This window comes from Pelobates fuscus, chromosome 4 (assembly GCF_036172605.1).
Source record: "Pelobates fuscus isolate aPelFus1 chromosome 4, aPelFus1.pri, whole genome shotgun sequence".
NCBI classification, from domain to species: domain Eukaryota; kingdom Metazoa; phylum Chordata; class Amphibia; order Anura; family Pelobatidae; genus Pelobates; species Pelobates fuscus.
Window position 1 is genome coordinate 3,602,097 of NC_086320.1, and position 26,075 is coordinate 3,628,171.

The following is a 26,075-nucleotide window of genomic DNA, read 5'->3' on the forward strand; positions in this document are numbered from 1 at the left end:
ACAGTGTATAGATGGAATGTAATGCTCTTTTGTAAAGAGCAACAGTACCTGCCCTGTAGAGCATGATGTTTAGAGGTACCTGCCCTGTAGAGCATGGTGTTTAGAGGTACCTGCCCTGTAGAACATGGTGTTTAGAAGTACCAGCCATTTAGAACATGGTGTTTAGAGGTACCTGCCCTGTAGAGCATGTTGTTTAGAGGTACCTGCCCTGTAGAACATGGTGTTTAGAGGTACCTGCCCTTTAGAACATGGTGTTTAGAGGTACCTGCCCTGTAGAACATGGTGTTTAAAGGTACCTGCCCTGTAGAGCATGATGTTTAGAGGTACCTGCCCTGTAGAGCATGGTGTTTAGAGGTACCTGCCCTGTAGAACATGGTGTTTAGAAGTACCTGCCCTTTAGAACATGGTGTTTAGAGGTACCTGCCCTGTAGAACATGGTGTTTAAAGGTACCTGCCCTGTAGAACATGGTGTTTAGAGGTACCTGCCCTGTAGAACATGGTGTTTAGAGGTTCCTGCCCTGTAGAACATGGTGTTTAGAGGTACCTGCCCTGTAGAGCATGGTGTTTAGAGGTACCTGCCCTGTAGAGCATGATGTTTAGAGGTACCTGCCTATATAGAGCATGATGTTTAGAGGTACCTGCCCTGTAGAGCATGATGTTTAGAGGTACCTGCCCAGTAGAACATGGTGTTTAGAGGTACCTGCCCTGTAGAACATGGTGTTTAGAGGTACCTGCCCTTTAGAACATGGTGTTTAGAGGTACCTGCCCTGTAGAGCATGGTGTTTAGAGGTACCTGCCCTGTAGAACATGGTGTTTAGAAGTACCTGCCCTTTAGAACATGGTGTTTAGAGGTACCTGCCCTGTAGAACATGGTGTTTAAAGGTACCTGCCCTGTAGAACATGGTGTTTAGAGGTACCTGCCCTGTAGAACATGGTGTTTAGAGGTTCCTGCCCTGTAGAACATGGTGTTTAGAGGTACCTGCCCTGTAGAGCATGATGTTTAGAGGTACCTGCCCTGTAGAACATGGTGTTTAGAGGTACCTGCCCTGTAGAACATGGTGTTTAGAGGTACCTGCCCTGTAGAGCATGGTGTTTAGAGGTACCTGCCCTGTAGAACATGGTGTTTAGAGGTATGTGCCCTGTAGAACATGGTGTTTAGAGGTACCTGCCCTGTAGAGCATGGTGTTTAGAGGTACCTGCCCTGTAGAACATGGTGTTTAGAGGTACTTGCCGTTTAGAACATGGTGTTTAGAGGTACCTGCCCTGTAGAGCATGGTGTTTAGAGGTACCTGCCCTGTAGAACATGGTGTTTAGAGGTATGTGCCCTGTAGAACATGGTGTTTAGAGGTACCTGCCCTGTAGAGCATGGTGTTTAGAGGTACCTGCCCTGTAGAACATGGTGTTTAGAGGTACTTGCCCTGTAGAACATGGTGTTTAAAGGTACCTGCCCTGTAGAACATGGTGTTTAGAGGTACCTGCCCTGTAGAGCATGATGTTTAGAGGTACCTGCCCTGTAGAGCATGGTGTTTAGAGGTACCTGCCCTGTAGAACATGGTGTTTAGAAGTACCTGCCCTTTAGAACATGGTGTTTAGAGGTACCTGCCCTGTAGAACATGGTGTTTAAAGGTATGTGCCCTGTAGAACATGGTGTTTAGAGGTACCTGCCCTGTAGAACATGGTGTTTAGAGGTACCTGCCATGTAGAACATGGTGTTTAAAGGTACTTGCCCTGTAGAACATGGTGTTTAGAGGTACCTGCCCTGTAGAACATGGTGTTTAGAAGTACCTGCCCTTTAGAACATGGTTTTTAGAGGTACCTGCCCTGTAGAGCATGGTGTTTAAAGGTACCTGCCCTGTAGAACATGGTGTTTAGAGGTACCTGCCCTGTAGAACATGGTGTTTAGAGGTTCCTGCCCTGTAGAACATGGTGTTTAGAGGTACCGGCCCTGTAGAGCATGATGTTTAGAGGTACCTGCCCTGTAGAACATGGTGTTTAGAGGTACCTGCCCTGTAGAACATGGTGTTTAGAAGTACCTGCCGTTTAGAACATGGTGTTTAGAGGTACCTGCCCTGTAGAGCATGGTGTTTAGAGGTACCTGCCCTGTAGAACATGGTGTTTAGAGGTATGTGCCCTGTAGAACATGGTGTTTAGAGGTACCTGCCCTGTAGAGCATGGTGTTTAGAGGTACCTGCCCTGTAGAACATGGTGTTTAGAGGTGCCTGCCCTGTAGAACATGGTGTTTAGAGGTACCTGCCCTGTAGAACATGGTGTTTAGAGGTACCTGCCCTGTAGAACATGGTGTTTAGCGGTACCTACCCTGTAAAGCATGGTGTTTAGAGGTACCTGCCCTGTAGAACATGGTGTTTAACCCCTTAAGGACACATGACGTGTGTGACATGTCATGATTCCCTTTTATTCCAGAAGTTTGGTCCTTAAGGGGTTAAAGGTACCTGCCCTGTAGAACATGGTGTTTAGAGGTACCTGCCCTGTAGAACATGGTGTTTAGAGGTTCCTGCCCTGTAGAACATGGTGTTTAGAGGTACCTGCCCTGTAGAACATGCTGTTTAGAGGTACCTGCCCTGTAGAGCATGGTGTTTAGAGGTACCTGCCCTGTAGAACATGGTGTTTAGAGGTATGTGCCCTGTAGAACATGGTGTTTAGAGGTACCTGCCCTGTAGAGCATGGTGTTTAGAGGTACCTGCCCTGTAGAGCATGGTGTTTAGAGGTACCTGCCCTGTAGAACATTGTGTTTAGAGGTACCTGCCCTGTAGAACATGGTGTTTAAAGGTACCTGCCCTGTAGAACATGGTGTTTAGAGGTACCTGCCCTGTAGAGCATGGTGTTTAGAGGTACCTGCCCTGTAGAACATTGTGTTTAGAAGTACCTGCCCTTTAGAACATGGTGTTTAGAGGTACCTGCCCTGTAGAACATGGTGTTTAAAGGTACCTGCCCTGTAGAACATGGTGTTTAGAGGTACCTGCCCTGTAGAACATGGTGTTTAGAAGTACCTGCCCTTTAGAACATGGTGTTTAGAGGTACCTGCCCTGTAGAGCATGGTGTTTAAAGGTACCTGCCCTGTAGAACATGGTGTTTAGAGGTACCTGCCCTGTAGAACATGGTGTTTAGAGGTTCCTGCCCTGTAGAACATGGTGTTTAGAGGTACCTGCCCTGTAGAGCATGATGTTTAGAGGTACCTGCCCTGTAGAACATGGTGTTTAGAGGTACCTGCCCTGTAGAACATGGTGTTTAGAGGTACCTGCCCTGTAGAACATGGTGTTTAGAAGTACCTGCCGTTTAGAACATGGTGTTTAGAGGTATGTGCCCTGTAGAACATGGTGTTTAGAGGTACCTGCCCTGTAGAGCATGGTGTTTAGAGGTACCTGCCCTGTAGAACATGGTGTTTAGATGTACCTGCCCTGTAGAACATGGTGTTTAGAGGTACCTGCCCTGTACAACATGGTGTTTAGAGGTACCTGCCCTGTAGAACATGGTGTTTAGCGGTACCTACCCTGTAAAGCATGGTGTTTAGAGGTACCTGCCCTGTAGAACATGGTGTTTAAAGGTACCTGCCCTGTAGAACATGGTGTTTAGAGGTACCTGCCCTGTAGAACATGGTGTTTAGAGGTACCTGCCCTGTAGAACATGGTGTTTAGAGGTATGTGCCCTGTAGAGCATGGTGTTTAGAGGTACCTGTCCCGTAGAACATGGTGTTTAGAGGTACCTGCCCTGTAGAACATGGTGTTTAGAGGTACCTGCCCTGTAGAACATGGTGTTTAGAGGTACCTGCCCTGTAGAACATGGTGTTTAGAGGTACCTGCCCTGTAGAACATGGTGTTTAGAAGTACCTGCCCTTTAGAACATGGTGTTTAGAGGTACCTGCCCTGTAGAACATGGTGTTTAGAGGTACCTGCCCTTTAGAGCATGGTGTTTAGAGCTACGTGCCCTGTAGAACATGGTGTTTAGAGGTACCTGTCCCGTAGTACATGGTGTTTAGAGGTACCTGCCCTGTAGAACATGGTGTTTAGAGGTACCTGCCCTGTAGAACATGATGTTTAGAGGTACCTGCCCTGTAGAACATGGTGTTTAGAAGTACCTGCCCTTTAGAACATGGTGTTTAGAGGTACCTGCCCTGTAGAACATGGTGTTTAGAGGTACCTGCCCTGTAGAGCATGGTGTTTAGAGGTACCTGCCATGTAGAACATGGTGTTTAGAGGTACCTGCCCTGTAGAACATGGTGTTTAGAGGTACCTGCCCTGTAGAACATGGTGTTTAGAGGTACCTGCCCTGTAGAACATGGTGTTTAGAGGTACCTGCCCTGTAGAACATGGTGTTTAGAGGTACCTGCCCTGTATAACATGGTGTTTAGAAGTACCTGCCCTTTAGAACATGGTGTTTAGAGGTACCTGCCCTGTAGAACATGGTGTTTAGAGGTACCTGCCCTGTAGAGCATGGTGTTTAGAGGTACCTGCCATGTAGAACATGGTGTTTAGAGGTACCTGCCCTGTAGAACATGGTGTTTAGAAGTACCTGCCCTTTAGAACATGGTGTTTAGAGGTACCTGCCCTGTAGAACATGGTGTTTAGAGGTACCTGCCCTGTAGAACATGGTGTTTAGAGGTACCTGTCCTGTAGAGCATGGTGTTTAGAGGTACGTGCCCTGTAGAACATGGTGTTTAGAGGTACCTGCCCTGTAGAAAATGGTGTTTAGAGGTACCTGCCCTGTAGAACATGGTGTTTAGAGGTACCTGCCCTGTAGAACATGGTGTTTAGAGGTACCTGCCCTGTAGAACATGGTGTTTAGAGGTACCTGCCCTGTAGAACATGGTGTTTAGAGGTACCTGCCCTGTAGAACATGGTGTTTAGAGGTACCTGTCCTGTAGAGCACGGTGTTTAGAGGTACGTGCCCTGTAAAGCATGGTGTTTAGAGGTACGTGCCCTGTAAAGCATGGTGTTTAGAGGTACCTGCCCTGTAGAACATGGTGTTTAGAGGTACCTGCCCTGTAGAACATGGTGTTTAGAGGTACCTGCCCTGTATAACATGGTGTTTAGAAGTACCTGCCCTTTAGAACATGGTGTTTAGAGGTACCTGCCCTGTAGAACATGGTGTTTAGAGGTACCTGCCCTGTAGAGCATGGTGTTTAGAGGTACCTGCCATGTAGAACATGGTGTTTAGAGGTACCTGCCCTGTAGAACATGGTGTTTAGAAGTACCTGCCCTTTAGAACATGGTGTTTAGAGGTACCTGCCCTGTAGAGCATGGTGTTTAGAGGTACCTGCCCTGTAGAACATGGTGTTTAGAGGTACCTGCCCTGTAGAACATGGTGTTTAGAGGTACCTGCCCTGTAGAGCATGGTGTTTAGAGGTACCTGCCCTGTAGAGCATGATGTTTAGAGGTACCTGCCTATATAGAGCATGATGTTTAGAGGTACCTGCCCTGTAGAGCATGATGTTTAGAGGTACCTGCCCTGTAGAACATGGTGTTTAGAGGTACCTGCCCTTTAGAACATGGTGTTTAGAGGTACCTGCCCTGTAGAGCATGGTGTTTAGAGGTACCTGCCCTGTAGAACATGGTGTTTAGAAGTACCTGCCCTTTAGAACATGGTGTTTAGAGGTACCTGCCCTGTAGAACATGGTGTTTAAAGGTACCTGCCCTGTAGAACATGGTGTTTAGAGGTACCTGCCCTGTAGAACATGGTGTTTAGAGGTTCCTGCCCTGTAGAACATGGTGTTTAGAGGTACCTGCCCTGTAGAGCATGATGTTTAGAGGTACCTGCCCTGTAGAACATGGTGTTTAGAGGTACCTGCCCTGTAGAACATGGTGTTTAGAGGTACCTGCCCTGTAGAACATGGTGTTTAGAAGTACCTGCCGTTTAGAACATGGTGTTTAGAGGTACTTGCCCTGTAGAACATGGTGTTTAAAGGTACCTGCCCTGTAGAGCATGATGTTTAGAGGTACCTGCCCTGTAGAGCATGGTGTTTAGAGGTACCTGCCCTGTAGAACATGGTGTTTAAAGGTATGTGCCCTGTAGAACATGGTGTTTAGAGGTACCTGCCCTGTAGAACATGGTGTTTAGAAGTACCTGCCGTTTAGAACATGGTGTTTAGAGGTACCTGCCCTGTAGAACATGGTGTTTAGAGGTATGTGCCCTGTAGAACATGGTGTTTAGAGGTACCTGCCCTGTAGAGCATGGTGTTTAGAGGTACCTGCCCTGTAGAACATGGTGTTTAGAGGTACTTGCCCTGTAGAACATGGTGTTTAAAGGTACCTGCCCTGTAGAACATGGTGTTTAGAGGTACCTGCCCTGTAGAGCATGATGTTTAGAGGTACCTGCCCTGTAGAGCATGGTGTTTAGAGGTACCTGCCCTGTAGAACATGGTGTTTAGAAGTACCTGCCCTTTAGAACATGGTGTTTAGAGGTACCTGCCCTGTAGAACATGGTGTTTAAAGGTATGTGCCCTGTAGAACATGGTGTTTAGAGGTACCTGCCCTGTAGAACATGGTGTTTAAAGGTATGTGCCCTTTAGAACATGGTGTTTAGAGGTACCTGCCCTGTAGAACATGGTGTTTAGAGGTACCTGCCATGTAGAACATGGTGTTTAAAGGTACTTGCCCTGTAGAACATGGTGTTTAGAGGTACCTGCCCTGTAGAACATGGTGTTTAGAAGTACCTGCCCTTTAGAACATGGTTTTTAGAGGTACCTGCCCTGTAGAGCATGGTGTTTAAAGGTACCTGCCCTGTAGAACATGGTGTTTAGAGGTACCTGCCCTGTAGAACATGGTGTTTAGAGGTTCCTGCCCTGTAGAACATGGTGTTTAGAGGTACCGGCCCTGTAGAGCATGATGTTTAGAGGTACCTGCCCTGTAGAACATGGTGTTTAGAGGTACCTGCCCTGTAGAACATGGTGTTTAGAAGTACCTGCCGTTTAGAACATGGTGTTTAGAGGTACCTGCCCTGTAGAGCATGGTGTTTAGAGGTACCTGCCCTGTAGAACATGGTGTTTAGAGGTATGTGCCCTGTAGAACATGGTGTTTAGAGGTACCTGCCCTGTAGAGCATGGTGTTTAGAGGTACCTGCCCTGTAGAACATGGTGTTTAGAGGTGCCTGCCCTGTAGAACATGGTGTTTAGAGGTACCTGCCCTGTAGAACATGGTGTTTAGAGGTACCTGCCCTGTAGAACATGGTGTTTAGAGGTACCTGCCCTGTAGAACATGGTGTTTAGCGGTACCTACCCTGTAAAGCATGGTGTTTAGAGGTACCTGCCCTGTAGAACATGGTGTTTAAAGGTACCTGCCCTGTAGAACATGGTGTTTAGAGGTACCTGCCCTGTAGAACATGGTGTTTAGAGGTTCCTGCCCTGTAGAACATGGTGTTTAGAGGTACCTGCCCTGTAGAACATGCTGTTTAGAGGTACCTGCCCTGTAGAGCATGGTGTTTAGAGGTACCTGCCCTGTAGAACATGGTGTTTAGAGGTATGTGCCCTGTAGAACATGGTGTTTAGAGGTACCTGCCCTGTAGAGCATGGTGTTTAGAGGTACCTGCCCTGTAGAGCATGGTGTTTAGAGGTACCTGCCCTGTAGAACATTGTGTTTAGAGGTACCTGCCCTGTAGAACATGGTGTTTAAAGGTACCTGCCCTGTAGAACATGGTGTTTAGAGGTACCTGCCCTGTAGAGCATGGTGTTTAGAGGTACCTGCCCTGTAGAACATTGTGTTTAGAAGTACCTGCCCTTTAGAACATGGTGTTTAGAGGTACCTGCCCTGTAGAACATGGTGTTTAAAGGTACCTGCCCTGTAGAACATGGTGTTTAGAGGTACCTGCCCTGTAGAACATGGTGTTTAGAAGTACCTGCCCTTTAGAACATGGTGTTTAGAGGTACTTGCCCTGTAGAACATGGTGTTTAAAGGTACCTGCCCTGTAGAGCATGATGTTTAGAGGTACCTGCCCTGTAGAGCATGGTGTTTAGAGGTACCTGCCCTGTAGAACATGGTGTTTAAAGGTATGTGCCCTGTAGAACATGGTGTTTAGAGGTACCTGCCCTGTAGAACATGGTGTTTAGAAGTACCTGCCGTTTAGAACATGGTGTTTAGAGGTACCTGCCCTGTAGAACATGGTGTTTAGAGGTATGTGCCCTGTAGAACATGGTGTTTAGAGGTACCTGCCCTGTAGAGCATGGTGTTTAGAGGTACCTGCCCTGTAGAACATGGTGTTTAGAGGTACTTGCCCTGTAGAACATGGTGTTTAAAGGTACCTGCCCTGTAGAACATGGTGTTTAGAGGTACCTGCCCTGTAGAGCATGATGTTTAGAGGTACCTGCCCTGTAGAGCATGGTGTTTAGAGGTACCTGCCCTGTAGAACATGGTGTTTAGAAGTACCTGCCCTTTAGAACATGGTGTTTAGAGGTACCTGCCCTGTAGAACATGGTGTTTAAAGGTATGTGCCCTGTAGAACATGGTGTTTAGAGGTACCTGCCCTGTAGAACATGGTGTTTAAAGGTATGTGCCCTTTAGAACATGGTGTTTAGAGGTACCTGCCCTGTAGAACATGGTGTTTAGAGGTACCTGCCATGTAGAACATGGTGTTTAAAGGTACTTGCCCTGTAGAACATGGTGTTTAGAGGTACCTGCCCTGTAGAACATGGTGTTTAGAAGTACCTGCCCTTTAGAACATGGTTTTTAGAGGTACCTGCCCTGTAGAGCATGGTGTTTAAAGGTACCTGCCCTGTAGAACATGGTGTTTAGAGGTACCTGCCCTGTAGAACATGGTGTTTAGAGGTTCCTGCCCTGTAGAACATGGTGTTTAGAGGTACCGGCCCTGTAGAGCATGATGTTTAGAGGTACCTGCCCTGTAGAACATGGTGTTTAGAGGTACCTGCCCTGTAGAACATGGTGTTTAGAAGTACCTGCCGTTTAGAACATGGTGTTTAGAGGTACCTGCCCTGTAGAGCATGGTGTTTAGAGGTACCTGCCCTGTAGAACATGGTGTTTAGAGGTATGTGCCCTGTAGAACATGGTGTTTAGAGGTACCTGCCCTGTAGAGCATGGTGTTTAGAGGTACCTGCCCTGTAGAACATGGTGTTTAGAGGTGCCTGCCCTGTAGAACATGGTGTTTAGAGGTACCTGCCCTGTAGAACATGGTGTTTAGAGGTACCTGCCCTGTAGAACATGGTGTTTAGAGGTACCTGCCCTGTAGAACATGGTGTTTAGCGGTACCTACCCTGTAAAGCATGGTGTTTAGAGGTACCTGCCCTGTAGAACATGGTGTTTAAAGGTACCTGCCCTGTAGAACATGGTGTTTAGAGGTACCTGCCCTGTAGAACATGGTGTTTAGAGGTTCCTGCCCTGTAGAACATGGTGTTTAGAGGTACCTGCCCTGTAGAACATGCTGTTTAGAGGTACCTGCCCTGTAGAGCATGGTGTTTAGAGGTACCTGCCCTGTAGAACATGGTGTTTAGAGGTATGTGCCCTGTAGAACATGGTGTTTAGAGGTACCTGCCCTGTAGAGCATGGTGTTTAGAGGTACCTGCCCTGTAGAGCATGGTGTTTAGAGGTACCTGCCCTGTAGAACATTGTGTTTAGAGGTACCTGCCCTGTAGAACATGGTGTTTAAAGGTACCTGCCCTGTAGAACATGGTGTTTAGAGGTACCTGCCCTGTAGAGCATGGTGTTTAGAGGTACCTGCCCTGTAGAACATTGTGTTTAGAAGTACCTGCCCTTTAGAACATGGTGTTTAGAGGTACCTGCCCTGTAGAACATGGTGTTTAAAGGTACCTGCCCTGTAGAACATGGTGTTTAGAGGTACCTGCCCTGTAGAACATGGTGTTTAGAAGTACCTGCCCTTTAGAACATGGTGTTTAGAGGTACCTGCCCTGTAGAGCATGGTGTTTAAAGGTACCTGCCCTGTAGAACATGGTGTTTAGAGGTACCTGCCCTGTAGAACATGGTGTTTAGAGGTTCCTGCCCTGTAGAACATGGTGTTTAGAGGTACCTGCCCTGTAGAGCATGATGTTTAGAGGTACCTGCCCTGTAGAACATGGTGTTTAGAGGTACCTGCCCTGTAGAACATGGTGTTTAGAGGTACCTGCCCTGTAGAACATGGTGTTTAGAAGTACCTGCCGTTTAGAACATGGTGTTTAGAGGTATGTGCCCTGTAGAACATGGTGTTTAGAGGTACCTGCCCTGTAGAGCATGGTGTTTAGAGGTACCTGCCCTGTAGAACATGGTGTTTAGAGGTACCTGCCCTGTAGAACATGGTGTTTAGAGGTACCTGCCCTGTACAACATGGTGTTTAGAGGTACCTGCCCTGTAGAACATGGTGTTTAGCGGTACCTACCCTGTAAAGCATGGTGTTTAGAGGTACCTGCCCTGTAGAACATGGTGTTTAAAGGTACCTGCCCTGTAGAACATGGTGTTTAGAGGTACCTGCCCTGTAGAACATGGTGTTTAGAGGTACCTGCCCTGTAGAACATGGTGTTTAGAGGTATGTGCCCTGTAGAGCATGGTGTTTAGAGGTACCTGTCCCGTAGAACATGGTGTTTAGAGGTACCTGCCCTGTAGAACATGGTGTTTAGAGGTACCTGCCCTGTAGAACATGGTGTTTAGAGGTACCTGCCCTGTAGAACATGGTGTTTAGAGGTACCTGCCCTGTAGAACATGGTGTTTAGAAGTACCTGCCCTTTAGAACATGGTGTTTAGAGGTACCTGCCCTGTAGAACATGGTGTTTAGAGGTACCTGCCCTTTAGAGCATGGTGTTTAGAGCTACGTGCCCTGTAGAACATGGTGTTTAGAGGTACCTGTCCCGTAGTACATGGTGTTTAGAGGTACCTGCCCTGTAGAACATGGTGTTTAGAGGTACCTGCCCTGTAGAACATGATGTTTAGAGGTACCTGCCCTGTAGAACATGGTGTTTAGAAGTACCTGCCCTTTAGAACATGGTGTTTAGAGGTACCTGCCCTGTAGAACATGGTGTTTAGAGGTACCTGCCCTGTAGAGCATGGTGTTTAGAGGTACCTGCCATGTAGAACATGGTGTTTAGAGGTACCTGCCCTGTAGAACATGGTGTTTAGAGGTACCTGCCCTGTAGAACATGGTGTTTAGAGGTACCTGCCCTGTAGAACATGGTGTTTAGAGGTACCTGCCCTGTAGAACATGGTGTTTAGAGGTACCTGCCCTGTATAACATGGTGTTTAGAAGTACCTGCCCTTTAGAACATGGTGTTTAGAGGTACCTGCCCTGTAGAACATGGTGTTTAGAGGTACCTGCCCTGTAGAGCATGGTGTTTAGAGGTACCTGCCATGTAGAACATGGTGTTTAGAGGTACCTGCCCTGTAGAACATGGTGTTTAGAAGTACCTGCCCTTTAGAACATGGTGTTTAGAGGTACCTGCCCTGTAGAACATGGTGTTTAGAGGTACCTGCCCTGTAGAACATGGTGTTTAGAGGTACCTGTCCTGTAGAGCATGGTGTTTAGAGGTACGTGCCCTGTAAAGCATGGTGTTTAGAGGTACCTGCCCTGTAGAACATGGTGTTTAGAGGTACCTGCCCTGTAGAACATGGTGTTTAGAGGTACCTGCCCTGTAGAACATGGTGTTTAGAGGTACCTGCCCTGTAGAACATGGTGTTTAGAGGTACCTGCCCTGTAGAACATGGTGTTTAGAGGTACCTGCCCTGTAGAACATGGTGTTTAGAGGTACCTGCCCTGTAGAACATGGTGTTTAGAGGTACCTGTCCTGTAGAGCACGGTGTTTAGAGGTACGTGCCCTGTAAAGCATGGTGTTTAGAGGTACGTGCCCTGTAACGCATGGTGTTTAGAGGTACCTGCCCTGTAGAACATGGTGTTTAGAGGTACCTGCCCTGTAGAACATGGTGTTTAGAGGTACCTACCCTGTAGAACATGGTGTTTAGAGGTACCTGCCCTGTAGAACATGGTGTTTAGAGGTACCTGCCCTGTAGAACATGGTGTTTAGAAGTACCTGCCCTGTAGAACATGGTGTTTAGAGGTATGTGCCCTGTAGAGCATGGTGTTTAGAGGTACCTGCCCTGTAGAACATGGTGTTTAGAAGTACCTGCCCTGTAGAACATGGTGTTTAGAGGTATGTGCCCTGTAGAGCATGGTGTTTAGAGGTACCTGCCCTGTAGAACATGGTGTTTAGATGTACCTACCCTGTAGAACATGGTGTTTAGAGGTACCTGCCCTGTAGAACATGGTGTTTAGAGGTACATACCCTGTAAAGCATGGTGTTTAGAGGTACCTGCCCTGTAGAACATGGTGTTTGTAGCAGACTTGGTCTCCTGTCCATTAGGTTGCTGTACCCCACTTGTTCGTTTTCCGAAATGTAAGACTCATTCCCCCTTTTTAAATCTACCGAACACCGACCATGCCCTGGCTCATTAACTTCAAATAAGCCAATTACCTCAAGTGCTCTCTCTGGGTGGCCGCCATTTGTATAACCGAACACATGTGCTCAATTAAAAGGCGGCCATATTGTCTCCCTAACGCAGTCAGCGGTGCCTGGTCGTCGAACGCCTGGAACTATTTTTTAATACCCTACCTTCTTTCCCCAGGAAAAATTAACCATTGGCTGCTCTCAGGGCCAGCTTAAGGGGTGTGTGAGCTGTGCGGCCACACAGGATGCCATGGCAGCAGGGGTGCCGGGTGGCCAACCCAGCTCACACACGTAGGGTTCGTTGGTGAAGAGGCTAAATCGACAGAGGAGGCAGGGCTATATTGGTAGTTGTTACGGTTACCCTTAGGCTAGCTGAGAGCTGGACCGTTTAGTCGTCTGGACTCCTAGTTGCTGAAGAGGGGAGAGCCGATTTCCATAGTATTCCATACGAGTCCTGTAAGTGTAGAATCATCCCACTAGCTATAGCATAGCTAGGATACCTTTCTACCCACAAAACGAGTCAAAGCAGCGATTTGAGGGTCAAGTAAGAACTGAGGACTGGGCTGACCAGCCTGCTTTTTATTGTGGTTACATGCAAACAGGATACTCCCAGGGGGAGGCATAAAATCACCAATCACATATTGGGTACCTCCCACACATCTCCTCCCCTCAGATAAACAGTTAACCCAATTATACAGTACATATTTTTAACCAAGTTCTGGATGTACCCCAAAACCAGAGGGTACCCCTTTAAATCCTACACCGCTGTACAGATCTTGTTCAGGGGAGCAACATATCCGAAAACCAACCCGTTCGGATGAACGGTTCGGGAGTTAGGGGTCTTCAAAGTGTTGACCGACCGCACAGACTTTCTGGCCGAAAATAGTTCCACACGTTTAGGCCTTGCGGTCGGTCTCCGTTCGTACGGTAAAACTCCACGAACCCATTGCCATCCATAGTTATCCTGGGGGTCGCTGTACTCCCCATGCGAAGAGTAATCGTCCTACCGAACGGTGGGCCGTTCGGTAGGTCCAGCACGAAGTTATGCTATCCTGGAGGTCTCAGCGGTGTTCGCCTGTGTGCGTCTCCGTTTTTAGTTCCAGACGATTGCTGGCAAACACCGCTGTTCGTACGTAAGATGGCCGCGAACACGTGCAAAGTCCCGAAATGGCGGCCACCTATACGTTTACACAAAGGATTCGTGCTGAACCATACCAACGACTGCAAATAAGTCAGAAAGGCGAAAATAGCATTTAAAGGCACACAGTGCAATAAGGTTTTTGTAACAGTTTTTGTAACAGTAGTGAAGGCAGTGCTAAATTGGCAGCGGGGGAGGTAACTGTGTGACTGACTGTCTGTCTGTAACTGTGTGTGACTGACTGTCTGTAACTGTGTTTGTGAAACGGCGCCCCAAGTAGGGAAGGGGTTAAAGCCGCCAAAGCTGTTCTTTTTCCCGAATGTGAAGTCAGTTACCGAACACTCCTAAGCGCCGAACAGGAATCATACGCATTATACCAAGTATAAGACGAGGCTCTGTATTGAGGGTCAAGCAGGATCTGCTTAATGGGGGCTACATGTCAGCCTTTTATGCAGGTCTTCATGCAAGGGACACTCCCATATGAACAGTACAACTCCTCCTCTCTATCCTGGAGATAATTGGGTTAAGTGCTTGAAGTAACTCAATTACCTCCAGGCATGGAGAATATCCCCATTTTACAGTAATGGTAAAAACACATAAAAATACATATTTCCAAATATACCGAATGGAACACCCACATTCAACGTATCCCCACATAGCTTAGATCTGAGCGCTCAATATAACTGAACAGCGCTCAGATCCCATACATGTAGTTCAATCGCCATGGAGTTAAAGTTTATACATTGGGTGTTCAACAAAATAAATAAGCTCCACGGGTTTACTATCTGGTACTGTCCATTTGTGCATTGTCAATTTACGGAACGGCACGGCATTCGTATGAATTTGGAACAGAGTGATGGATGATCGGTGATTTCAGCGGTGTTCTTGGGAAGCAGTGTCCGAAATCAGTTCCATGAGTTTGTTGACGAACACCGCTGGGCGTTCGACTGTCCAAGATGGCCGCCGCCATTTGTTCGTTCACACGAACGATGACCACCCAGCCGACCATTCGGGAGTTGGAAGTGTCTGCGGTTAACCACAATGTTAATGATGGCAGAAAGGTTAACGAGCAGCACACTTCCCTGCTGGGTGGCCTGCCATTCAGTAGTTTGTTCGTATTTGGATGAATGTAAGCAGAAAACATATGAACAACCGGCAAAAACCGAACAAACAGATAAATTAGGTTTTTAAATAATAATCCAAAGGCAGAGAGGTCTGCCACAGTTTGACTGCCTGTAATTGTGTGTGTGTCTGTCTGACTGTAACTGTGTGTGACTGTCTGTAACTGTGTGTGTCTGTGACTGACTGCCTGTAACTGTGTGTTGTGGGGATATTTATGGTATAATAATAGTAAACAGTTGAGAATTGCCCACTATTTCAATTCTCAGATCCCAAAGATCGTTATCGTGTAAGTGAAATGTATTCCATATAAATAAAATCACAATTTGTTATAAACATAGATACAATTTATTGTGACAATTTAAATAATAATAATATGTAACATGCGTGATAATAATCAATGAATATTCAGTATAACATGAGTATGCAATACAAATGGCAATACACATTCCAATGGTTAACACAGCAATTGTCAAACAAGATTTATGACGGTGTTTCACAGAGCTTTACTGACAGTTAGAATAACCCTTTCAATGCTGGCTAGACCTCCTAGGTAATTAAGATCTATTCTCATTTAATTTTAAATAAAATAACATTTAAACCAGCTCATTAGTCATTTCCTGGAACCATCCAATAAGAGTAATCTACCATGTTCTATAAGCAGAATTTTAACTTGCCTAAACAGATATTTTATCTTATTTTAGAGCAAATCGATACACCTGGATAAATATCACGATATGCTAACATGTGAGAAATCACATAAATACATAATTATTCTAATTCCATCTGCAGAATGGAATGGTTATAACTATATACTTCTTAGTTAACTAAGATTTCTAAATATCGAAATCTGATCGTGATTTATCCAGTCATATATCATGCTATTAGAAAATTTTAATTAATTTAGATTAATTAAATGAAACCAGTATAATTACCAGTTGAGTAGACATTTTTATCAGATGTTCTCAGGTAGCTAAGTTTCAAGGAATGTTTCTTTCTCGCTCTGACTTTTCTTTCTTAGCCTGCTTCCGACTCTTTGACTTTTTCCCCCGACTGCTCACTCCTTTGCTTCCTTTGTTGCTTCCTCCCTCTTCCATTTGTCTTAACTTTTAAAGGGAAAAATTCTCTGTTCGTCACTAGGTGATAGACCAATAGAAAACTGGAGGTGTGGTTACCTTCCAGATAGCAATTTAAGTATTTGGTCTATAGAGGGCAGTCTCGTCCCACTAAACATACCTATCCAGGAAAGAACTTTTCCTGGTGGCTATTTTGACGTCATTTAGCTTATCTTTATGGTTATTTATAATTTAAGTTTTCTGTCAGTTCAAAGAGTTTCTTTGGGCTTTCTTCAGACTATGTGTCTGGCAAATTCTGCTATAATTTCTAATATGACAGTTATAAACTAAATATGACCTCTAAATTACAATGGGATCTTATACAATATCGAAAGTAAAATTCAATTATTTAATCTTCTCTGTCACAAATGTCTGGGTTTAGACAGTCTGTCCATCCCCGTTCTCATTTCTTATCACTTGATTTGTATATACAAACATTCCTAAGCTCCCAGCCTAGTAGTTAGCGTTATAGAAAGGATAGAAATCTTGTGTCTTTTGTTAGCTTGAAAATAACAAAATGGAGTCTGCTCTGTTCAGAGTGACTCTGACAATATACATTTTAATTTCTATCATAGCACAAAATGTCTGCCTATATAAATATCCTGACAGTGTGTGACTGTGTGTGTGTGTGTGTAAATGACTGCCTGTAACTCTGTGTGCATGTAACTGTCTGCCTTTGACTGTGTGTTTGACTGCCTGTTATTGTGTGTGTGTCTGTCTGTCTGTCTGTCTGACTAACTGTGTGTGATTGTCTGTAACTGCATGTGTGTGTGTAAATGACTGCCTGTAACTCTGTGTGTGTGTGTGTGTGTGTGTGTGTGTGACTGTCTGCCTGTAACTGCATGACTGTCTGCCTGTAACTGTGTGTGTGGGTGTGTGTGACTGTCTGCCTGTAACTGTCAGGATCCCGCGGGCGGCTGCAAGGGGAGGCTGCAGTCCGCTCGCGGCACTCACCCTCCAGCCGTCCGCGGTCCCCTTCTCCAAGTGGGCTCGGAGAGCGGCATCCCTCCAGCCTCGGATGCCGCCCGCGTCTTCCTCCACGCCCCCCAGCGGCAGCATGCATGACGCTGCACGCTGGAAGACTGCCCAAGATATGTCACGCCGGGGTCAGTCACCTGACCCGGCATTAAAGGCACAGTGCCTCAATCACAGTGGGAGGTTTAGATATCTCCCACGTGTGATTGTTAATTCTGATTGGAAATTATCCAATCAGAATTAACCTGATGGTTTAAATACTTACCTTTCCTGTTCCTCCCTGCCCTGTTGTGGTCTTTGCTTTATAGTATTGATTCTGAACGTGTGATTTCTGGTTACGTACTCTCTGGCTTGTTATACTGACTTTGTGACTTTCTCCTACCCTTTGACCTCGGCTTGTTTCTCGTTATTCTGTTTTCTGGTTCCCCTTACTCGGCTTGTCTCCTGACTATTCTGTGTGTGCTTAGCCCGGCCACTCTAAGGACCGGTACTGAACACTTTCTGTGTGTGTGTCTGTGTGTGTGTTAGCGTGTTGGGTTCCCCGAATCGTGACAGTAACTGCATGACTGTCTGCCTGTGACAGTGTGTGTGGCTGTCTGCCTGTAACTGTGTGTGTGACTGTCTGCCTTCACTGCGTATGGGACTGTCTGTTTGCAAGTGTGTGTGTGTGTGTGTGTGTGTGTGTGAATGACGGCTTGTAACTGTGTGTGACTGTCTGCCTTTGACTGTGTGTGTAAGTGCCTGTAACTGTGTGTATGACTGACTGTATGTGACTGTCTGCCTGTAACTGTGTTTGTGTGTGACTGCCTCTTACTGTATGCATGTGACTGTGTTTGGCTGTATGCATGCGACTTAAAGACTAACGAGTGGCTATGTGCCTGCGACTATGTACATATGGCTATATTTGACAGTATATGTGTATAACTGAGTGCATTTGACTGTATGTCTGACTGTAAAATCTAAATTAAATACCCCTATACAAACACTACATCCTTATACATACACGAAACACGGATGAGTGGGTGTGACCAGGGAGGGGCGCTGTGAAAATGTTTTGCACAGGGCGCCTAAAGACATAAGGCTGGCCCTGCCTGCTCCTCTCCAGGAGAGCGCTTTTCGTGGAAAAGACAGTTTCCACTGGGAGGGAGCATTAGTTTATATTCACACAGGAGCTCCCGAAAGCTGACCGGCGACTGCCTCTTTCTTCCTGGAACTAATTTGGGTTAAAACCCTGTAATGGACCGTTTTGCACACAAGAGGTTAAAAACCGTTTAGGCGATATTCCCCTTTCCAGATGCACCGACAGCTACTGTATTGCCCGAACTGCAAACACATGAATTCACCAATCTCCCGACCTGGAACCAGGGGATGCTCCAAACTCCCGAACAGGGAACACTAGAATTCTGTAAACAGCCGAACAGGAAAAGCATACGATCAGCTTACACTCCTGGCAATCAGCATACAATCCAATTCCCCCCCAAGAACGAGACGACACTTCATTTTGAGGGTCATGCAGAGTCTGGTTTACTGGGGCTAACTGCCCGGCTTTTATGCAGGTCTCCCACCTGGTGGACACTCCCCTAGGGGATCAGATGGGAAACTGGGAAACATATTGGACATTGACCAATCACAAGCTTACAATCCCACAATGCATCACAATCCCTCCTCTCTGTCCTGGAGATAATTGGGAAGTAATCCAATTATCTCCAAGGACAGAGGCAAAACTCCATTAGCCACATGGCAGACAAAAGGCAATAAAAGACATAAAATTACATACTGTTAAGTTTATCACATAGAACATACACATTCTACCTATCCCCAGATAGCTTAGATCTGAGCGCACATTATTACCGGATGGCGCTCAGATCACATACATACAGTTCAATCGCCATGGAGCCAAAGTCTTTCATACAGTCTTTCAGTATACGACTGGGCTCCATGGCATAGCTATCTGGGGTAGCATGGCTTTAACAGTCCGCAGAAAGGCACAAACCAGCCTTTCTGCAGGGATAAAGAACAGGGGTCATAGTCCAGCGGCAGGAGGCGGGCGACCAGGCTCCTCCAGTAAACAGTGGCGAGGCTGGTTTTGCCACAAACCCCATGCTAGGATCTGTGCATAATAGGTCGAGTTTGGCACAATAAAAACTTAGTTGTACTCCCAGAACTGTGTGTCGTCCAGTTACTGGGGGAATAGAGCTACTCACTTCACAACGCTTTGTTCCAGAGTTCTTGTGTACATAACAAAGTATATGGTTGTGACGAAGTGCCCTTCGCCACTTGTGCCTGGAGAGGACTAATTGCCAGCCTTTTGTCATGTGACTATGGTCCCTGGGAGACTTTGCCGGTTAAAAACACTATTTGGACTTATTGGTGTTTAAAAGACTGTTCTGACCCTTTAATTGGAACTGGCACAATTCTGCACCTTTGAATCCGTGGGAGAATGTTCCTCTTCCCCTCCCCCTTTTTCCTGTCCTATTGTTTCCCCAGCAGGGCGTTGTCCCAGTGACACTACCAGACCAGTTTAAACTGGCTGCTTTGTCCCTCCTCAATCTACCATCAGCCCTTGCAAAACTTTAACCCCATGGCAAATTTACTCTGTTCGTGGGATCTGAGTCCTGTTCACCTATATTGGGCGCTCAGATCCGAGCTATCTGGGGATAGGTTCATGTGGGGGTTCTGTGTAATATAATAGGAATTATGTATTTTTATGTATTTTACTGTTAGTGTAAAATGGAGATATTTTCTGTACCTGGAGATAATTGAGTTTACTGCAGTGCCTTAAGCCAATTATCTCCAGGATAGAGGGGAGGGATTTCACTGTGTCTGTGGGAGTGTTATTTTGTTAATTAGTGTTCCCATTGGTTTGTGTCCAAAACTTGTATAAAAGAAAGTCCTTTTCTTGAAGCCTTGGCTCATGTTTGGGGGATGGGATAACTACACTCTTGGGGATTGCTATATCACAATACTCCCCTGAGTATAAGCTCTTATAAGAGCTTGTTCCTGATACGCTCTCTGGATAAGGAGAGGTCTATCCGCTGGAAGCTGGATCCTGGCCTTGGGTCCAGGGTGGGTGGAGGACGGCGAGACCCTGGCGCAGCTGCATCGCTGGAAGTCTGATGGAGTGCTTGGAGTCCTCAGCGAGCACTAGGAGCATCGATTGGCGGAGGTACTCGGTCAGAGTGCCAGCGGTTCGTCACAATGGTGTTTAGGGGGTACATGATGTTTTGGAGGGTACATGAGAGGTGTAGCGGAGCCCTAGTCGTAGCAGGGACCTATCTCCGCTGGATCCACAAGAGTATAATCAAGAACAAGAAAAATGCCTTTTATTAAGAAATATCCCACCTCCTCCCCAGTAACTGCACAACACACAGTTCTGGGAGTACAGCTGTCTTTATTCTGCCATACACGGCTTTTATACATTTCCCATAGCATGGGGTTTCTAAGTAAAAAAATACAGGGCTTTTCTTCACAGGATCCTCTGTGCCTGAGAGATAATTGCGTGAGAAAAAACTATTACTTAATTATCTCTCAGGTACAGAAAAATCTACAATATTTAAAAACATCCCAAAAATACATTTTAATAACTTCAGAACCCCACAAAAGTCACATCACCGAATAGCTTGGATCTGAGCGCACACTTTGCCGAAATATGATTAATCCAATCCATTCCCTGGCTGTTAGGGTACAAATGCTCCCCCTCTTCGGTAGTTTACGCCTCCCGAACACCGTTCTACTAACTGTTCAGGAAGTTGGACGGGCAACGGTACCAGTTTCCCGGGTGTTTGTGGGGTCACATATCCGAAAACAGTTTCATGTCTATTGTTAGTGCAGAAAGTCTCTAGAAATGTCTGTTGTTGGTAGAGAATGTCTCTAGAAATGTCTGTTGTTGGTGGAAAATGTCTCTAGAAATGTCTGTTGTTGGTGGAGAATGTATCTAGAAATGTCTGTTGTTGGTGGAGAATGTATCTAGAAATGTCTGTTGTTGGTGGAGAATGTATCTAGAAATGTCTGTTGTTGGTGGAAAATGTCTCTAGAAATGTCTGTTGTTGGTGGAGAATGTCTCTAGAAATGTCTGTTGTTGGTGGAGAATGTATCTAGAAATGTCTGTTGTTGGTGGATAATGTCTCTAGAAATGTCTGTTGTTGGTGGAGAATGTATCTAGAAATGTCTGTTGTTGGTGGAGAATGTATCTAGAAATGTCTGTTGTTGGTAGAGAATGTCTCTAGAAATGTCTGTTGTTGGTGGAAAATGTCTCTAGAAATGTCTGTTGTTGGTGGAGAATGTATCTAGAAATGTCTGTTGTTGGTGGAGAATGTATCTAGAAATGTCTGTTGTTGGTGGAAAATGTCTCTAGAAATGTCTGTTGTTGGTGGAGAATGTCTCTAGAAATGTCTGTTGTTGGTGGAGAATGTATCTAGAAATGTCTGTTGTTGGTGGAGAATGTCTCTAGAAATGTCTGTTGTTGGTGGAGAATGTATCTAGAAATGTCTGTTGTTGGTGGAAAATGTCTCTAGAAATGTCTGTTGTTGGTGGAGAATGTCTCTAGAAATGTCTGTTGTTGGTGGAGAATGTATCTAGAAATGTCTGTTGTTGGTGGAGAATGTCTCTAGAAATGTCTGTTGTTGGTGGAGAATGTATCTAGAAATGTCTGTTGTTGGTGGTGTATTTTGCTATTTGGAACATAAATATTTACCGTATTTTGTTTGATTCTCTTTACTATATGACATGTGTGACGGTGTTCTTGGAAAACATGAACAAGTTTTCACCATCGAGGTGATGACAGCAATTCAAGGCAAAGTGCAATATAACAGAATGCTCCGAATTTGCTAAATTGGTTCTTTTAAATTAAAAAATATCCAACCAGTGAAAGGGTTTAGCGTTTCATACCAAGCTTTTTCCATTGATAATCCTCGGTGGTATAATTCTGGACTTTTCTAACACTCCCATTCCACATTGCGCTGTGTTATATGTCACCGATATCACTCCCTGTTGCACCTTTTCACAACTGTCCATTTCAATTAAAAATATGTGATTGCTAGAAGGTAGGTGTGCCAAGAAAAATGACTTCCTAATTGACTCAACTAAGTTCAAGCAGGAAGATCCTTTCTGTAATAAGTGGTTTGGGCTTTCGTCCTCTAGTGTCTGCGAGCAGTATAATTAATGATAACGGTATATGTGATTAATGATTTAAACTTTGTTAATTACCTTTTACTCTTTGCATTCACGCAGTAGGCAGTGCTTTTGGTTAGTATGTAGTAACTGATATATTTTTTTATTACAGGTTACATCAGTGATTATATTACCCCCACTGTGTACGATGGAGACAGCGACGGCACCATTAAAGTACCTTCACCTGACACCCTTTACACAGCTGTACAAAGCGAATATGGTGCTCCAGATTCTGAGCCACCTGACAGCCCACGCTCAGAGATCACAGCTGGCTATATCAATGGGGACACCGCGGTTAGTGAGGGCTACTCTGTGGATGCTTTTTTCATTACGGATGGGCGATCTCGCCGCAAAGTATTAAGTGGTGGGCGCTCTATGCAGAGGCACAGTTGCAGCGAGTGTGGGAAGAGTTATGCTACGTCTTCCAACCTGAGCCGGCACAAGCAGACTCACCGCAGTTTGGACAGCAAGCTTGCCAAGAAGTGCCCCACCTGTGGGAAGGTATACGTGTCCATGCCGGCCATGGCCATGCACCTCCTTACCCATGACCTCAAGCACAAGTGTGACACCTGTGGGAAGGCCTTTAGTCGTCCGTGGCTGCTACAGGGCCACATGAGGTCTCACACCGGTGAGAAGCCCTTCGGCTGTGCACACTGCGGAAAAGCGTTTGCTGACCGCTCCAACCTCCGTGCACACATGCAGACACACTCCGCCTTCAAACACTACAAGTGCAAACGATGCAGCAAAACCTTTGCACTCAAGTCTTATCTAAACAAGCATTATGAGTCCGCATGCTTCAAAGGTTCGGTGCCTCCTCTTAGCCCCATGGAAGATTAGGAGCCTTCAAAGGTGCAAAGAAGAGCAGGTCACCATCCCATACCCAACAATATTTCAAAGTCTCTGCCTTCGACAACCCAGCACTCCAGAAGGAAGGAAATTTAGCCTTTTGTGCATTGGGCCTCCTCGACAAATCTGGTGCTGTTTATTTGTTTTTTGGGGGGAATTGGTTTTATATTGGACAGGGATGGTTGATGCTGTTTCTTCAATTTGAATTAATATAATCCTTCTTTATTTTTCTCAGGCCTTATTCTGGTCACACCTGATGAGGTTCTATGTAGATCTAAAATGGACCCTTTTGGCATTGATATCACTAGATCATAACACTATTTAGATATTAATGCCAAAACAAGCACATCAAGGGAGATATTTACAAAGGATTGTATCAGTCAGTCTTGCTGGGATTTATTAATTTCTGAGTTTATTCCTTTCTCTTTCTCTTAATATGTTAGTGAGTTAATCCCCTTACCTCAAAGATCTGCTCTTTGCAGTATTAGAGTGGGAAGTCTAGTAATGAAACATCAAGTACTAGGCCAGGGGTAGGCAACCAATGGCACGTGTGCCATGCACGGCACTCGAGGTGCCTTTACACGGCACTCAAGGCTGCACGTAGAGGAAGTGAGCTCAGATCACTTCATTCCAGCACTTGTGAATGGGAATCCACACTGGATTAGAGCAGCCCTCGGCAGATATCACAGCTCCTGCCATTGACCTGTACCTGGCCAGCCTGGTCCCACTGGAACCCAGGGAAGCCACCCACACTGCTAGATATACACAGAGCTGCAGAATAGCCCTCCCCCTCATACAAATAATACAAACAGCCTACACACAAACACACAATGCGCACAAACTCAACACCACTAACAATCCACATACATGCACACAACCCCACATGCAGCCTCTCACATGCAATACACCAAACAGCCCCACACGTACACACACTACCAAACACACAATGTGACATATCCATCCACACACACAATAACCCAAACAGCCCCACACGTACACACACTGCCAAACACACAATGTGACATATCCATCCACACACAATTCCACAAGCAGCCCCGATACACTGCCCACATTCATAGGTACACAATACCACAAACTGCTAATGAACATATACAATATAATAGCTCATATACAACAATACAAAGCAACTGCAGTATAAATAACAAGCAGAATACGGCAACATACACACCTCAATTTAAAAAAATAGGACCGGCACGCTACGGGACATCACAATCTTATTTCGGCACGGTGCTGCTAAAAGGTTGCCTGCCCCTGGACTTGGCTCTACTCACTGAGTGGAGGTCAGATCAAAGAAATTAGGGAAACTTTTAACTAAGCACCTTGTTCTTTTCTGAGAGGAATATTGGGGGTAGATTTATAGGGCAATCCTAAGCAATGACCGAAATTGTGTCACAAAGATGAGCAGGAGATGTTGGGGAGGTACATGTAGAATTGTCGCCATATTTGAATATGTAGGGGTTGGCACTGACACATTTTGTTCTATAGTGTTGGTGACATTGATTAAATTACTGAATAATTACATAGAGGATTAACATTTTTATTTTTGTAATAATGATTAGAGAACATATTCTCATGTGAACCATTTTCTGACAAAATATCCTGAACCTACGCTGGAGACTAAACTCTGAAATGTGTGCACCCATTACTTTTTAATTTAGGGGTCGTTATTTAGGTAATTCTAACTGTAATGAATTAAGATCATTTTACATATTTTTAATTCTCTGTCTATTTTCTTTCCTTTGTTAAACACACTTTGACCTCAATTTATGCATTTTTTTGGAAAAATGGCACAAACTCTCCGGCACATGGGGCTTAGGTAGCTTTGGGAGGCAGAGTTTGGCTTGCTGGTTATTTTTACCGTATTTATTTTTACATTTATATGTATATTTTTTGTATAATTGTATTTATTCCTGTATTTATTTCTGTGCAGAGTTTTCAGTAATTTATTTCTTTCGGTTTTGTCTCCACCTAGATTTGTAATGCAATTTGGGATCTGATATCGTGCCAATAATTACCTTTCACTGCCACCCTCTTTCTACCAAATTCCGTCACTTATCCTGTGTCAATATCTGCATATCCCAACACCGTGGGCACTCCTTCATTGACTCTGTGATTGGCCCAGTCCTGCCATGATGCAATATAACAAACAGGAAGTGCATCACGTATACAGTATGTAGGATGAGAATTACAATAAGTGGTGCCTGAGATAATATCCCATTCATTATATACATTGAACTTAATGCCAGTCCTTCCAGTCTTCCAGTAAACAAGCTTTACTTCTGGTTTCTTGATTCCACCCCGGCTGAAAGACTATTTCACTTTTATACAACTTTTTCTGTAAAATTGTCATTTTCTGGATTTATATCTCCCCCAGCTTTGGATTCAATTCCTTTATCTCTGCAGAATCTGTCTCTTGCTTTATTAAATCTCTCAATCTATCTGTAGGTTGCAATACTTTTCTCATTCTCCTCTAGGTTTTTAGGATTTTTAGATGATCTTTATCTGTATTACGAGCCTTCTATCTTCCGTTCTGTGCAGGTTCCCATCGGTTATCATTCTGTAATAGAGTGTCCTGTACTGGATACAGTATGTAATACATACAGCTCCGTACTCTGTACCCCGATAGTCTGCTAGCTTGTCTCCCGCTGCCACGTCATATTGTTTCTCACTCTTACATGAGCCGAAAAAAACTCATGAAAGCTTTCTTTTTCTGCTGAAACATGTAAAAGTCAGTTCTAGGTACATGCAGTATTTGAGGCTTTGTGCTTTAAATGCAACATTGTACAAGTCCTGATCATACATTTTAGGCTACTCATGATTGCCTAGTCTTCAAATCTCCCTAAATGATTTGCTTAATAGCTCCAGAAACAACTACTCTCTTTCAAATTGTTGCATCAACTTCAAGAATGCTGCTGGTTAATATAATAAAAAGGGCTGAACAAACCAAAAGAACCATTACCAAAATGCTCCTTTATCTATCTTGTTAACAAGTCTTCACCAAACTCAGCCTCCCCGATATATCCCATTATCTATCTTATCGACAAGTCTTCACCAAACTCACCCTCTCCAACATTCCCTATTATCTATCTTATCGACAAGCCTTCACCAAACTCAGCCTCTCCAACATTCCTTATTATCTATCTTATCGACAAGCCTTCACCAAACTCAGCCTCTCCAACATTCCCTATTATCTATCTTATCGACAAGCCTTCACCAAACTCAGCCTCTCCAACATTCCTTATTATCTATCTTATCGACAAGCCTTCACCAAACTCACCCTCGCCAACATTCCCTATTATCTATCTTATCG

General features: G+C 45.1%; 1 protein-coding gene across 1 annotated transcript in view; it reads left to right on the forward strand.

Annotated features, from left to right (window-relative positions):
- The window catches only part of SCRT1 (scratch family transcriptional repressor 1), a 90,647-nt gene extending 67,370 nt beyond the window's left edge, over positions 1 to 23,277 (forward strand). The window contains exon 2 of the mRNA XM_063450917.1: positions 22,011 to 23,277. Coding sequence (XP_063306987.1) covers positions 22,011 to 22,735 — 725 coding nt within the window. The 3' untranslated portion in view covers positions 22,736 to 23,277. The remainder of the gene's footprint in view (positions 1 to 22,010) is intronic.
- The last annotated feature ends 2,798 nt before the right edge of the window (positions 23,278 to 26,075 follow it).